General features: G+C 44.1%; 1 protein-coding gene and 1 long non-coding RNA gene across 2 annotated transcripts in view; one reads left to right on the forward strand and one right to left on the reverse strand.

Annotated features, from left to right (window-relative positions):
• Nucleotides 1-7599, reverse strand: part of LOC117363865 — a 113371-nt gene extending 105772 nt beyond the window's left edge. Inside the window, exon 1 of the long non-coding RNA XR_004540141.1 lies at nt 7368-7599. This is a non-coding gene — a long non-coding RNA (uncharacterized LOC117363865). The remainder of the gene's footprint in view (nt 1-7367) is intronic.
• TBXAS1 (thromboxane A synthase 1) overlaps nt 1-15057 on the forward strand; it is a 186321-nt gene extending 171264 nt beyond the window's left edge. Inside the window, exons 12-14 of the mRNA XM_033952350.1 lie at nt 823-960; nt 10067-10229; nt 13939-15057. Of these exons, the coding sequence (XP_033808241.1) occupies nt 823-960; nt 10067-10229; nt 13939-14013 (376 nt within the window). The 3' untranslated portion in view covers nt 14014-15057. The remainder of the gene's footprint in view (nt 1-822; nt 961-10066; nt 10230-13938) is intronic.
• The last annotated feature ends 1696 nt before the right edge of the window (nt 15058-16753 follow it).

Consider the following 16753-nt stretch of genomic DNA (forward strand, 5'->3'; position numbering starts at 1 on the left):
CCACCTTGTACATCATAACTGCAGTTTTATTCTTTGTTTTGGTCTTTTGACGTTGAGCTGCAGTTTGTTTGGATATTGTTTTTTGTTCTGTATCTTATAAATAGGTCATAACACTTTGAAATACAGCCGGACTGTTTCTTGCATTCGTTTATAAAATAAGCTCCTAGCAGATGCCCTGTTATAGAATTATCCTGTGAATGTATTTTTTAAAAGACTATATTTGCAAAGTCTTTTCTTTAATAAGGTTTCTTTAAATGCACGGACCCAAAATTTCTTTTACTAATTAGACGTCCTACACTGTGGTGTAGCAACGGTGAGAGGCGCCTGGGGCGGTTCACCCCCCCCCCTGCCATTCCTTCCCCGTGCACCCCTTCCCCCGTACCTCTTTAACTTTCCAGCGCGAGCAGCATAACCAACTTCCTGTCGGTGTCGGCTCTCCCTCTGACGTCACTTCCTAGGTGTGGGACCCGGAAGCGACGTCAGAGGGAGAGCTGGCACGAGCAGCATCTTGGCATTGCTGCTCGTACTGGCGAAGAACTAGAGGTACGGTAGGGGGGAGGGAAGTGAAGGCTTGAGCACAGTGGAGAGGAGGACAGGTGCTGGCACCTCCACCAAGACGGTGCCTGGGGTGGACAACACCTCCACATTCTCAAACTGCACCACTGGTCCTATACCAAGTTTCCCTGTCTCAGTTCCTCTCACAAACACCCTGTTCTGTTGCATTGTTTCTACTATTGGAGTCTTACACAGCTGTATCTAGGACACATTGCTTTGGGTTTCAGCCTCTTCAGTAAACAAGATTTATTTTTTTTTCTTTTGCAGGTTTGCTAGGGAGGCTTCAAAGGATTGTGAAGTGACTGGACAACGGATCCCAGCTGGAGCAGTGATAGAAATTCCCGTTGGATACATTCACTATAACCCCGAGCACTGGCCAGAACCAGAGAAATTTATCCCCGAGAGGTGAGGTACCTTGGTGAAGTGTCTTTCATCTCAAAGTAAATTTTGTGTTCGCTTTCTAAGATCCTGGGTCTAGGACAATTCATCCCAGCCGTTTCAGCGATGAATTGTCACATTCTATATTGTGGGCCTGATTCTGCAAACACGCGTCACAACGGTAGGTGCCATCCTACCGCCATCTCTCAGCCAAATCGAGAGGCACATTTTTTTTTAAAAAAGGGAAGGATGCCTACATTGTAGGCACGTGTTGCCCTTCTATGAAGACGCACAGGGACGCTTAAGCATGCTCAAAGTGGGCCGTGGACGTGGTTTCACCCCGAAGCATGCTTAAAAGGTCCCTACACATCTCCGTAGGCATGAGGCAGACACCTTAAATATAGGCCTGCAAAACGCTGGCCTACATTTAAGGCGTCTGTTCTGCAGTGTCGACGCAATTCTCTTTAGGACACCGATGCGCGATTGACACGCGATCGGCATCCTAAAGCGAATCGGGCCCTATAAATAAGGCTCACCTCTGCTAGCAATTCCATGTGTGGATAAATCACTCTCACTCCCCCTGCATCCCGAAAAGGGATGACTCAGCAGCATTTAAGGGGTGATGCCCCCCCCCCCAAAAAAAAAAATTCTTCTCTCCCCCTTTCCTCCCTCCCTCTGGCAACTCTCCCTCAAGCACTCCCACTGGAAGTGCTTTTTTCCTCTTTTAATTCACTAACTTCTGTTTTTCTCAGCCTGCTGTGGTCTGACAATAGGAAGTAATTGGTGATAAAAAGAACTTACTCTACTCAAGAAAGTAACTGACAGAAAGGGGATGGAGCTGTGGGGGGAGGAAGGAGGCAAAAATATAATCCTAAAGCAAACATAAAATTGAAAAAAAACACAAAACCTTTGCTTTTGGATCTAGGACGATTCATTTCAGCTGCTGGAAGGGGACGAATCAGCATGGCTATTTCATCGCAGCCTCACTGAAATGTCCTGCGATGAAATAGCCACAACGAATCATCCCATTCCGCAGTATCCCTGCTTTGAAAGAGGATAATCAAGTCAACAACAGAGAAAGAAAGATCTGATGACTTTGCAGATATCTGGTGTTTGTGTTTTTTGTCTCTCTCAAGAGCAGGACAAGCTAGACCAGATATAGCTTAGGGCCTCACATTTCACTAGAGTGGAAAATTTTTACTATTAAACCTAATATTTACTTGCTCTGTAATTGAGGGTGGCCACTTAAACGTTGCAGGTTAAGGGCCAGAATACACAGAAATCCAGTGGTGGAGGAGTAGCTCTCTTTGTCAAGATCGATATCCAAGCGACCGAAATGCAAGGGAAGAAGCGATATGGATCGCTCTGAAAAGAGAAGATGGCACTTTTATCTATGGGGGTATAGTCTACAACAGGGGTGTCCAATGTCGGTCCTCGAGGGCCGCAGTCCAGTCGGGTTTTCAGGATTTCCCCAATGAATATGCATTAAAAGCAGTGCATACAAAGAGATCTCATGCATATTCATTGGGGGAAATCCTGAAAACCCGACTGGACTGCGGCCCTCGAGGACCGACATTGGACACCCCTGGTCTACAGAGACCTCTGACTCAATCGCAACAAATCGATAAGGATCCGATTGTGGATATCCAAAAGTTTGGAAGGAAAGAGGAGGTGCTGCTGTTGGGAGATTTCAACCTGCTGGATGCGGACTGGAATGTTCCGTCTGCGGAATCGGAAAGAAGGAGGGAGACTGTGGATGCCTTTCAAGAGGCTCTGCTCAGACAAATGGTGACGGAACCCACGAGGGAAAAAGCAATATTGGATCTGGTCCTCACAAATGGAGAGCGTATCTCTAATGTTCGAGTGGGTGCTCACCTGGGAAGTAGTGATCATCAAACGGTTTGGTTTGATATAACGGCTAAAGTGGAGAGAGGCCGCACGATACTTAAAGTCCTAGATTTCAAACGTATGGACTTTAATGCAATGGGAAAGTACCTGAAGAAAGAGCTGTTAGGATGGGAGGACATAAGAGAAGTGGAAAGACAGTGGTCTAAGCTGAAAGGAACGATAAAAATGGCTACAGATCTTAATGTGAAGAAAATAAATAAGAACAAGAGAAAAAGGAAACCGATATGGTTCTCCAAACTAGTGGCAGAGAAAATAAAGGCAAAAGAGTTGGCATTCGTGAAATATTAAAAATACCCAAGAAGAGGAGTGCAGAAAGGACTACCGGGTAAAACTGAAAGAAGCCAAGAGAGAGATAAGTCTGGCGAAAGCGCAGGTGGAAGAACAAATGGCTAAAAATGTAAAAAAGGGAGACAAAATTTTTTTCAGATATATTAGTGAAAGGAGGAAGATGAAAAATGGAATTGCTAGGCTAAAAGATGCTGGGAACCGATATGTGGAGAGTGATGAGGAAAAAGTAAATGTGCTAAACAAATACTTCTGTTCTGTGTTCACAGAAGAAAATCCTGGAGAAGAACCGAGATTGTCCGGCAAAGTTACACGAGAAAATGGAGTAGATTCTGTACTGTTCATAGAGGAGAGTGTTTGAGCAACTTGAAAAACTGAAGGTGGACAAAGTGATGGGACCAGATGGGATCCATCCCAGGATACTAAGGGAGCTCAGAGAGGTTCTGGCGGGTCCTATTAAAGACTTGTTCAACAAATCTCTGGAGACAGGAGTGGTTCCCGGGGATTGGAGAAGAGCAGATGTGGTCCCTATTCACACAAGTGGTCACAGGGATGAAAGCGGGAAACTACAGGCCGGTGAGCCTGGAAAAATAATAGAAGTGTTGCTGAAAGAAAGGATAGTGCACTTCCTTGAATCTAATGGGTTACAGGATCCGAGGCAACATGGCTTTAGAAAAGGTAAATCGTGCCAAATGAACCTGATTGAATTTTTTGATTGGGTGACCGGAGAGCTGGATTGAGGACATATGCTAGATGTAATTTACTTAGATTCCTCATAGGAGGCTGTTGAACAAACTTGAAGGGCTGAAGTTAGGACCCAAAGTGGTGAACTAGGTTAGAAACTGGCTGTCGGACAGACAACAGAGGGTGGTGGTTAATGGAAGTCGCTCGGAGGAAGGAAAGGTGAGTAGTAGAGTCCCTCAGGGTTTGGTGCTGGGGCCATTCCTGTTCAATATGTTTGTGAGTAACATTGCTGAAGGGTTAGAAGGAAAAGTGTGCCTTTTTGCAGATGATACCAAGATTTGTAACAGAGTAGACACCGAAGAGGGAGTGGAAAAGATGAAAAAGGATCTGCAAAAGTTAGAGGAATGGTCTAATGCCTGGCAACTAAAATTCAATGCAAAGAAATGCAGAGTAATGCATTTGGGGATTAATAATAGGAAGGAACCATATATGCTGGGAGGAGAGAAGCTGATATGCACGGACGGGGAGAGGGACCTTGGGGTGATAGTGTCTTAAGATCTAAAGGCGAAAAAACAGTGTGACAAGGCAGTGGCTGCTGCCAGAAGGATGTTGGGCTGTATAAAGAGAGGCGTAGCCAGTAGAAGGAAGAAGGTGTTGATGCCCCTGTACAGGTCATTGGTAAGGCCCCACTTGAAGTATTGTGTTCAGTTTTGGAGACCGTATCTGGCGAAGGACATAAGAAGACTTGAAGTGGTCCAGAGGAGGGCGACGAAAATGATAGGAGGCTTGTGCCAGAAGATATACGAGGAGAGACTGGAAGCCCTGAATATGTATACCCTAGAGAAAAGGAGGGACAGGGGAGATACGATTCAGATGGTCAGATACTTGAAGGGAAAGAAAAATGGTAAAACTAGGACATAATTTGAGGTTGAGGGGTGGTAGATTCAAGAGCAATGTTAGGAAATTCTACTTTACAGAGAGGGTGGTGGATGCCTGGAATGCGCTCCCGAGAGAGGTGGTGGAGAGGAAAACGGTGACTGAGTTCAAAGAAGCATGGGATCTAGAATCAGAAAATAATATTAAATATTGAACTAAGGCCAGTACTGGGCATACTTGCACGGTCTGTTTCTGTATATGGCCGTTTGGGGGAGGATGGGCTGGAGAGGGCTTCAATGGCTGGGAGGGTGTAGATGGGCTGGAGTAGGTTTTGACGGAGATTTCGGTAGTTGGAGCCCAAGCACAGTAACGAGCTTTGGATTCTTGCCCAGAAACAGCTAAGAAGAAAAAAAGTTTAAAAAATTTAAATATCAGGTTGGGCAGACTGGATGGACCATTCGGGTCTTTATCTGTCGTCATCTACTATGTTACTATGTAATAGTTACTTCCATCCATACCACAAAATGAGTGGTTCTGAATCTAGTCCATGGGATAGTAACATAGTAGATGACGGCAGATAAAGACCTGAATAGTCCATCCAGTCTGCCTAACCTGATTCAATTTAAATTTTTATTGGTTACAGAAAGATTCGCCTAGTTATTGGCATTGGCGGAATTAATTTCATCGTTTAATTTTATTTGAGGTTTGGGAGGTTTGTAAATTTCCTAGAAGAACTCGGTTATTTTTGACAATTTGGGACGCTTATATACAAAAATTATCCTCTAGTGCAAGAAGTATGATTCTTAATACTTTACATTGAAGCTTTGGAATCGTTCTTTGCATTTTTAGTATTTGGTAATTGATGTCACCTTTCATTCTAGGGTCGGGGTGGGCTGTACTCAGGATATCCATATAGAATATACATCAGCTAAATTTGCATGGACTGCCTGTATTGTATACAAATTTGTCCCATGTGAATTCATTATAGGTATCCTGAAAACCTGGTATTTTATAAAGACATCTAGGCAGTGGCATAGTAAAGGTGGGAGCGGTCTGCCCAGGATGCCAGCACCCATCCTCCTCTCCCTCACTATCGCACGTCCCTTCCCTCCCCTTCAATACCTCATTAATGTTCCCGGCATAAGCAGGAACCCCAACCTGCTGCTCATGCCAGTGTCGGCTCTTTCTCCAACGTTACTTCCTAAATCTGCACCTATGAAGTGATGTCAGAGGAAGAGCCGATGCTGGCACGAGTAACAAGTTGGGGTTGCTGCTCACGCTGGGAATGTTAGAGGTAGAAAGGAAGGGGTGCATGCGCGGCAGAAAGGGTGGGGAGGAGCCTCTCACCCTCGCTACGCCACTGCATCTAGGTGTGTCCTGAGGGCCGAGTGCAGAGCCACCACTACCACAAAGGTTTCTTTCTTTCCTGAAAAGTCTTCTTTTTTTTTTTTCTAAATTGTTGCATTAGCAGTGATGCGATTTATTGTGGAAATCTTGACAACTCAACTGGGAAAACCATGGTAGCCCACCCCTGCTTTAGAATGAGGTTTAGAAAATTACCGGGGTTGATATCAGTGTGGTTTAAATAGTTAGGGGAGGTCTGACTGCCAAGGTACTCTTCAGTTGGTACCACAAGACGAGTCCAACAGGACAAGATCCCACAAATAACCAAACAACAGAGAAAGGAGTGGGAACAGACAACGAGAAATCCACAAGAGCCAGCGGTATGAGTCTTGTTTATTTTAATCCGGGACGTACGTTTCTTTAAATGCACAGACCAAAGGCTAGTACGTACTGTCACCTGCTGGAGCCGCAAGAAGACTGCAGGGGACCACCGACAGGTGGCAGGACGGACCCTGGCATGACTCCCAAGGAGGGAGACCCTACGAAACCAAGACAGTTCCTGGTTTAGAAAAAAAACCAAACGCTTCAGACCATTACAATTCCTTTTAATCCACAGTTTAGGCAAAACTAACATCCACAGGCTTTCTGCACCAACTGCTACTCAATTTCAATAGTTCCTCAGTGAGTAAAAACAAAACTATTTCACTGGCTTATACTCTGATAACCACCACTTCATAGTATCCAGTTTGTATTCCAGAACAAACTCAAGCACTTCTCCCAGGTAAGTAACCCAGAGTCCAAGATAATGTCCTGGGCAACTTTATACAGTTCCAAACGAGAAAAGACCTCCCCCTCCCAATTCCACTATTTCTTTATAGAGACTTGGGCTTTGGATAATTCAGTCCTTCTCTCACCAGGCTCTCGCAATTTCAATACTATTGACTCAGTAGGCCATGGCAACTCTCCAGTTCCTGGGAACTGGGACAGAATTGCTGGGTTCACTAACAAAAAGCTTTTAACAAGAACCCACAAAATTCCTACCCCACAATTCTGGAACTCACTTTGTTGCCATAATCCATCTCAGTTTCAAGGCAACAAACAAACAAAAAAAAAAAACACACCAGCTTTCTCTCTCACTGCACAGTTCCAGCTGGTGCACAGCAAATCAATCAGGGCTGTGCACAACTCTATTACTGCTCCAGCCCAGCCCCCACTTTGTGCAACAAAAAAAAAGAAACTTCTCCAATACAGTTCCTTGGTACCAAATTTATTTAGCAACAAAAATATCCAAGGATAAAAGACAAAATAAATCACTGGCAAGAAACTGCCAAACTCACATCAATTGGTTCTGGGTCAGCTACAGGCATTTCAAACGCTGCTATTTCCATGCTTTCTTCTGGGGCTTCCAGCTCTGGAGCACTTTGAGATTCAGGGCCTTCCCACTCCATTGGCTCCTGCTTGGTGTCTTACCCTTGTCAGGTGTTCCTGAGCTGCCTGCTTCACACTCTTTGAGAACTGTTTTAAACTGTTAAAGCCACTCCCTAGCTTCTGTGGCTGGGGCACAGGTTTATATGCTCTCTGGCTCCCTCTCAGTTCAGTGGGCATAGTACAATTTGGGAACTGACAACTTTCTAAGGGAACTTGGTCTCCTGACAGGTTCTGGCTCAAGGATGGTTTCTGGGTCAGGCTCAAGCTCATTTCCTTCATGACCTGGAATCGGGGACGAAGTGTGAAGTTATAAAATTCGTGGATGACACAAAGCTCTCCAGTAGGGTTAGAACTGTGGAGGAATGCAAAGAACTACAAAGGGACCTGAACAAACTGAGTGAGTGGGCAAATAAATGGCAGATGATCTTCAATGTAGAGAAATGTAAAGTCTTGCACATAGGGAAAGGAAACCCGATGTATAACTACACAATGAGGGGGATGGTACTGGGGGGAAGGCAAACTAGAAAAGGACTTGGGGGTTTTGGTGAATAAAACAATGAAGCTGGCGGCACAATGCGCAGCGGCCTCAAAGAAGGCGAACAGAATGTTGGACTTATCAAAAAAGGTATCACCCGCATCTGGAATACTGCGTTCAATACTGGTTGCCGTACTTTAAAAAGGATATGGCGATACTCGAGAGGGTTCAGAGAAGAGCAACAAGGATGATAATAGGCATGGAAAACCTTTCATATGCTGAAAGGCTAGAGAAGCTGGGGCTCTTTTCCCTGGAAAAGCAGAGACTTAGAGGGGACATGATAGAAACTTATAAGATCATGAAGGGTATAGAGAAAGTAGAGAGGGACATTCTTCAGACTAGCGGGGGCAACAAAAATGAGGGCATTCAGAAAAATTGAAAGGAGACACATTCAGAACAAATGCTAGAAAGTTCTTCTTCACTCAAAGGGTGGTGGACACCTGGAATGCGCTTCCAGAGGAGGTGGTAGGACAGAGTACGATTTTGGGTTTCAAAATGGGATTAGATGAAAAGGGGATTGAAGGGTATAGTTAGAGGGTTACTCTACAGGATATTAAATGATTAGGGAATAACATATTTTAAGTAAAAGATCACTTACAGGTCATGGACCTGGGGGGGCCGCCGCGGGAGCGGACTGCTGGGCATGATGGACCCATGGTCTGACCCGGCGGAGGCGATGCTTATGTTCTTAGAGGCAGCCCTGACTTCTGCAACCTCTGAGGCTCTATATTCAGTGGGTTTTCTACTTCTGGGAACTAGTTTAGTACTGGACTTAACTATGACAGGTTCATCACCAGGGATGGAAATGTCACAGTAGGTCCTGGATTAAAATAAACAAGACTCATACCACTGGCTCTTGTGGATTGCTCATTATCCGTTCCCACATCTTTCTCTGTTGTTACTCTCCAGTTGGTGCTTGGCTGGTTCAGGGTTTGAGTCAGAGTTAAACGGGCACTAGTGATATGCAATTCCAGTGTCCACATAGCTAACCGAAAATGTAGGACTGCACAAAAAGCAGTCCTAGCTTTGCCCAGTTAGCTTTGCATGTGCAGCATTGAGTGTCAGCTGTGCCTGAGTAACTTCCAGGTAGAGTTTATGACCCGTATAGTCAATGCTGGTAACCAGATATGGCCCAGTACTCAATGTCCAGGACTGTCGGCCAGAAGAAGCCCTTTCTGGATACGTCAATTGCTCCTCCTAAACTTACTTGCTCCACTTCATCACTGACGCTGACCCATTCTGCTTCTATTCCTTTCTCTCCTCTCTTCTACCTTCCAAAGTATTTAGATCAATGCTGTCTTTTTAAAATGTTTATTTTATTTTTATTTTTCCTCTAACTCTACTTTTCACTTCACTATTACCCTCCAGGTACTTTAGTTAGATTGTGAGCCTTCGGGACAGTAAGGGAATTTTCCAAGTACCTTTCTTATTTCTAATCTTAATGTATATTTTCTGTAAACCGCTTAGAACCTAACGGATGTAGCGGTATATAAGAAATAAATTACATTACATTACATTACATTACATTACATTACAATACAGTCACTGGCAGTCAATGGTGTAGTAAGGGTAAGAGGCGCTTGGGGCAGGGGCCCTCCCCCCATGGCCTCCTTCCCGTGCCCTCCTCTCGGTGCCCCTGTTCCTCCCCGCCTCGACTCCACACGCACGCTCGCCCTTCCCCCCATGCCTCTAAATCTTTGCCAGTGCAAGTGGCTTTTCTCCAGTATGCTCCTCGCGTCAGCTTTGGATTTCCCTCTGAGGTCACTTCTTGGCACTTGACCTGGAAATGATTCAGAGGGGAATCAGGCTGGCACAAGCAACAGGCAGGAGAAGTTGCTCGAGCTAGCGAAGATCTACAGAAGTATGGGGTGGTAGGGAGGGATGGCATGAGCGGGGCAGGACGGAGAGGTTCCAGTGTCACCACTGACACGGCACCCGGGGCAATCTGCACCCCCCGCCTCCTCCCCTTACTATGCCACTGCTGGCAGTCAACATTTAAAGACCTGCTGACCACTGCCAACTAAATATTGACCTAAGTGAAACTGAACTATGTCACCGTGTTTGCCTTCACAGGTTCACTGCAGAAGCAAAGCAGAAGCGAAGTCCCTTTGTGTATCTCCCGTTCGGGGCAGGACCCCGCAGCTGCATTGGAATGAGATTAGCACTTCTGGAACTCAAGATCACTCTTGCCCGTGTCCTGCAGAAGTATAAGTTTGGAACCTGCTCTCAGACACAGGTTGGTGTGTGTGTGTGCTGGCAAACCCACAAAAAGTTCATGGTTGAATGAATAGTGCCATCCTCCAAAATGTTTTGGAAACAAGTTTCAACCCATTTCCTTCACTGGTTCTCCCACAACTCTCTAGAACAGTCTCTCGCAAACTCTGCAAAGCCGCCACACACTAAATGTGGTGGTGGCTGCAACTCCAGGGCATCCAGAAGTGCGCGGAGGTCAATGCAATGATGTCACATTGACATCCGCGCATGCGTGAAGACCCTCCAGACAGGGCCCTGAGCTGCCATTTGTGGGGGTGCTGGAAGAGGAGAGGCGTGGAGAGGAAAGGTGCTGGCTGACTTCCTACAGGATGTGACTTTCGACATGAGAGGCTCGTCCTGTAGACAGTTAACCAGCCCCTCTCCTCTTCCCCAGGGTCTCACAGCACACCTGGAATCTCGGGCAGCACACTAGTGTACTGTACACAATTTGCGATACACTGCTCTAGAATCATTGTCCAAATGACTGAAAACTAAACTAAACCTTAATTTTATAGACTGGGTCTTCAACCAAAAGGTGCTCGACTCGGTTTACAATGTTGTAAGTAAGGTGCATAAATATAGAAGAAGAACGTAATCTAGAATGGCTTAGTTTCCAAAGTGTTTAGTAAACAAGAAAGTTTTCAGAGCTTTCCAAAATAAAATGAAGGAGCCTAGTGAAAGCGGTAACTCATTCCAGAGCTCAGTTGGTTTGAAAATGAAAGAGTGGCTGAATCTCTTGAAAGTTCTGTTTTTTACCCCTAAGGGAAGGAAATGAGGTTTACATGCTGGCTAAATCCTCTTAAGGCTAATCCCTCCCATGCCATTGATATGACAGCAGAAGTAATCCCTGCAATGACACTCCTCCTTCCAGGTGCCTCAACACAGCCCGGCAGACAGGAGACACAAACTCCAAACTTCTGCACCAAGTTTCAAGTTTATTACACTCCTCCCTCAATATTCACAGGGTTTAGGGGCAGAGCCGGCCTGCGAATATTGAAAATTTATGAATAACTTTTGGGCTGACTCTGACCCACCCCCACCTCCCTCCCACCATCCCCCCAGCATCCAAAATGGCTGCTGTGAGTTTGCATAGTCTCTTGCGGCTACGACGGGAACTCATAGCAGCCATTTTGTATGAGTGATCTACACAGGACAGGAGCGTAGGAAGATCGCTCTTGCCCCGAAAGACCGCTAGACCACCAGGTAAGGTCCGGGGCGGTGGGGGTGATTCCAGTTTTAGGAAATCGTGAATAATCGAAATCGCGAGTCCTAAAACCTTGAATCGGGAGGGGGAAGTGTATTATTTGATATCCCGGAATCAAATCATATCTAAGTGGCTTACAATACAAATTGATATTAAAAAAGCAAATATAAATTTTTAAAAACTAATAAAACATAAACAAAAAGGAAAAAAAAATGGGGAAGAACTACAATTAGTGATAGAAAAGGAAGGGGGGAGGAGGATAACACAGGAGGTTAGGTCTATAAGCTCCGACTGGCGAGTTCTGGGGAGTACTTGTAAAATAGAAATAAATTATAAAATGCTTATGAATAGGCATCAGCGAATAGAAATGTTTTAAAATCTTTTTTAAAAAGTATTAAGTGAAGTTTGTAATTTAAGATGAGTGGGAAGCATATTCCATAATTCCGGCCCCTGAACAGAGAAAATAGACCAGAAAAATGGACTCTAAAAAAAAAAAAATCTCTCTAAATGTAGGAATTATCAAACAATTTTTATTTAGAGATCTAAGTGTGTGGGAAGGAATGTAAGGAGTTAAAAATTTACTAAGGAAAAGGGGGACATCTATAGAATGAATTTTAAAAACTAATGAAAGAATTTTATTTGTAATAGTGGACTGATTTGTGTAATAAAGTAACAAGATCAAATTTTTTGTGCCGTTATAAGTTTTGTGACGGTATTCTGAATTAATTGTAATTGTATAAGCTCTTTTACTTGTATACCTCTATATAGCGAATTACAATAATCTAAATGACTTTAAGGTCACAGTCCTATGGGCATATCTTAAGTAGGTTTGAAAAAAACTCTTTCCAGAATGGAATACTAACCCTAAAATTGGGTTTAAATTGCCTTGAAGGTGGTTAACAGCAGCTTATTCTGTAGTTATAGGACAGGAACCTTCTAGACCAGGGGTAGGCAATTCCGGTCCTCGAGAGCCACAGGCAGGTCAGGTTTTCAGGATATCCACACTGAACATATATATGAGATGGATTTGTATGCACTGCCTCCTTGAGATGTAAATATGTCTCATGCATATTTATTGCTTTCAAACAAAGAAGCTAATTACATACTTATTTCAAAATGTTTCATCATTTATTAAATCATTTTATTAAATACTTAATCTATAAATACTATTAAATAAATCATATAATCTACACACAAATCACAATTAAACAGAGCCCCCCCCCCAATTCATTTAAACTATTAAAACATTCCGTTTAAAATTTTCATGAAATGTTCACCCATACAAACGGGTATTAAAGATGCCTGCAAACTCTATATGTGGACTTCAGTGCTTTGTTGTTATCCTCATAAATCACTCCTTTGTTTCTCCATATCAAATAGTGTCCAGATCATCCACATTAATCGAGCTCGACACAATTCGCCGGTAGGCATCTTCAGGAACTTAATCTGGTCACATAGTCAGGATACATCATCAGCTTCAAACTAGTCACATGAAAAAGGACATAGTACTACTATTTGAAAGGGTCCAGAGAAGAGTGACCAAAATGGTTAACGGGCTGGAGGAGCTGCCTACAGTGAGAGATTAGAGAAACTGGGCCTCTTCTCCCTTGAAAAGAGGAGACCGAGAGGGGACATGATCGAAACATTCAAGATATTGAAGGGAATTGACTTCGTAGAAAAAGAGAGATTGTTCACCCTCTCCAAGGTGGAGAGAACGAGAGGACACTTGCTAAAGTTAAAAGGGGACAGATTCCGTACAAACGTAAGGAAGTTCTTCTTCACCCAGAGAGTGGTAGAAAACTGGAACGCTCTTCCGGAGGCTGTTATAGGGGAAAACACCCTCCAGGGATTCAAGACAAAGTAGATAAGGACAGGTTGTTCACCCTCTCCAAGGTAGAGAGAACGAGAGGCACTCTCTAAAGTTAAAAGGGGATAGATTCCGTACAAACGTAGGGAAGTTCTTCTGCGCCCGGAGAGTGGTGGAAAAGTGGAACACTCTTCCGGAAGCTGTTATAGGGGAAAACACCCTCCAGGGATTCAAGATAAAGTTAGACAAGTTCCTGCTGAACCAGAACGTACGCAGGTAAGGCTAGACTCAGATAGGGCACTGGTCTTTGACCTAAGGGCCGCCGTGTGAGCGGACTGCTGGGCACGATGGACCACTGGTCTGACCCAGCAGTGGCAAATCTTATGTTCTTATTTCTTGTGGATATCCTGAAAACCTGACCTACTCCTGGTCTAGACCAACTCATTTACCTATACTGGTTCTAACAAGCAGTTCTTTCTCATTCAACCTGAAGTTCCACTTCCTTAGAAATGTGCTGTGGGAGTGTCTGATGGTAGGTAGAGAAGCCTGGGAACCTTTTGATGAAATTAAGCCTCTTGACTTTATCCCCCCCTTTGGTGACAGGCTGGATCAAGTAGATGCTTTTTGACTCATGAAGATGCTTCTTTTTGAATTATTTCTTTTCTTTTTTTTTTAATTCAGATTCCATTGCTGTTGAAGTCCGATTCTACCCTGGGACCTAAAAATGGAGTCTACATTAAGGTGTTGTCCCGGTAGAAGGGCCAACAGAGAGATCCAGCTCTGTTTCCTTGGTGGGAATCTACTAAAAGTGGCACCCAGACAAATTTTAGCATGTGTCAATCTTTACCCTGATTCTGTATTGATCTGTGCCTGTGGGAAATCTCATGCCTATGTGAGCTTTTATAATTTAACCTAATATTTCAACTGGATTGGCAGGGGAAATAGGGGGGGGGATGTAAATGAATTTGATACAGAATCAACACACATTGCATGGACTTTCAACTTGCAAAGAAGCAGCAGCAGAGCAAATGAACTTGCCTCTGGCAACTGAAATATACTGGCATCTAAAGAATCCAAGCAATAGACATTCTTCGTTGCAAAACCCTGGAAGAGCAGAGACTTACAAACACGTGTAATGTATGAATGTATATATTCTGCATCTGTATACACAGAGGAGTTTCTAAGTTCTCTCGCCAACCAAAGCGGTTCCTTCCAGTTTTTTTATCCCACTGTGTGTGATTTGTCTTTTTACGTAAAGTCATTTTTATGCCTTTTTGGCCAATGTGTGAATATCTCTAATCTAATCTAATCTAGTCTAGATTATCTCCCAGAGAAGCTCGACTCGGTTTACAAGTAATTAAAGACCAGCAAAAAAACAAACAAACAAACAAACAACGAACAAGAGCATAAGAGAAAATAAGTGTTGTAGAGCAATCAATTTGTTGAATCTTTAGCTAAACTGTTCAAGTATTGTGTAACTAATAAAGTTTTTAGGACTTTGTCAGATTGATAGGTCAGTTACAACAATTTCAAGAGTCCGGAAGCCCATTCCACATTTCTACCAGTTTATAAGTGAAAGACTGAGTTTCCTGGCCGATTTAATTCCTTTGAAGGAAGGGAATAGTAGTTTATATCTCTGTGTATTCCTTGAATGGCAAGATCTCTGCTGGACAGTGTGGCGTAGTGGTTAGAGCTACAACCTCAGCACCCTTAGACTGTGGGTTCAAATCCCTTGCTGCTCCCTGTTACCCTGGGCAAGTCACTTAATCCTCTACTGCCCCAGGTACATTAGATAGATTGTGAGCCCACAGGGACAGATAGGGAAAATACTTGAAGTACCTGTATGTAAACCACTTTGAGTGTGGTTGTAAAAACTACAAAAAGGTGGTATACAAGTCCCAATCCCTATCCCCCCTTTCCCTTTTTACACTGGTGTTTACTAGGCTACTCCCTATGTCTTTTCTGCTGCTAAAAGAGAGACCTCCTATTGTCAATTCTGCTAAAGGAAATCCTGTGATTAGTTGAATGCACCCTTTGCAAGAACACCAGTATCGGTGGCCGCCTAAAAAGTGTCTACCGATCACGTGTCGACCACGCACCAGCATCCTATGCAGAGTCGTGCCTACACGCCCGGACAGACACCTGAAATGTAGGCCAGCATTATGCAGGCCTACATTTCAAGCATCTGTTTCCCTTCCACTGAGACACATATCGATGCTTAAGCTCGCCCAAGGCCACTTCCGGGTGAAGCCATGCCCTGGTCTTTGGCGTGCTTAAGCATTGTTATGTGTCTTCGTAGACCCCGCTCCAGAGGCCTACAATGTAGGTGTCCTGCATCGGGGAGGATTTTTTTTTTAAAATGTGCGTCCCGATTGGCTGCCCAACAGCAGGAGGACATCTACTACTGCCTGCCATCGAGACGCATGTTTTCGTGAATCAGGCTCTCTATTTTCCTCTTATCCCAGTGAATTTAGTTGGAGCAAAGTCCCTATCATAGGAATGATTTCACCATTTGAACAGATCCTTAACCGGCTTCTTCTGTTCCATCTGAACATCATTGTTGCTATCTTTGTGAAATACGGGAAGAGAAGTGACATATAAATTCATGAGGGTAGATTTTATTGAGTCCCATTGACATACATAGCTCTGTAAATGTTTTTACAGGTTTCTGACACATTAGTCATAAAACCTGATACGGTGTGTGTATCTGCAGCTATGTATTTGCTAAAGGCTTGCAATGGTAGCTGTGCCATAGTATTAGTTCCATTCTTTGTCTTCTGCGGTGACCTGAAACCTAATCTGTCCTTTGTCTGCTTCATAGTAGCTAATCCGTGGACCATTTTCCCACCTCCCTGTCCCTCAAGACAACAGAGTGGTGGTACTCAGTCCTTTTTTTTTTTGTAGGAAAAAAGGTACCAGTACTCATACCAGGTAACCTTACGGTAGCCACACCCTCTTCCTCCCTCCCTTTCTCTTGGAGTCTATCTCACCCTCTGCCCTCCGCTAATCTGCCATCTCCCCCTTTTCCATTTCTCCATCCCAATCAACATCTCTCCCTCCCCCACCCGGCCGCGATCTGGCATCTCTCCCCTGAGCCCCCTTCCCCAGTCTAACTTTACAGGAAGTAAAATATATATTCTCAAAACGGACACATTTCAATCACTAAATTGAAAATAAAATCATTTTTCCTATCTTTCTTGTCTGGTGATTTCATGAGTCTCTGGTTGAACTTCCTTCTGACTGTGCATCCAATATTTCTTTCTTTCTGCCTCCTGCATGCTTCATCTCCTCTGGACCTCATTCCCTTCCCCAACCAACATCTCTCTCTGTCCCTCCTTGAGACTAACTTTTCTTCCTCACTCCTCCCCACCTATTGGCAACATGTCTCCCTCTCTCACTGTCCATCTGTCTTGAGAAATCTAGGCATCTCTCCCACCCCTCTACTGCCACATCCAACATTTCTCCCTGTCTCATCTCCTGGAGCATGTGCAGCATT

This window comes from Geotrypetes seraphini, chromosome 7 (assembly GCF_902459505.1).
Source record: "Geotrypetes seraphini chromosome 7, aGeoSer1.1, whole genome shotgun sequence".
NCBI classification, from domain to species: Eukaryota; Metazoa; Chordata; class Amphibia; order Gymnophiona; family Dermophiidae; genus Geotrypetes; species Geotrypetes seraphini.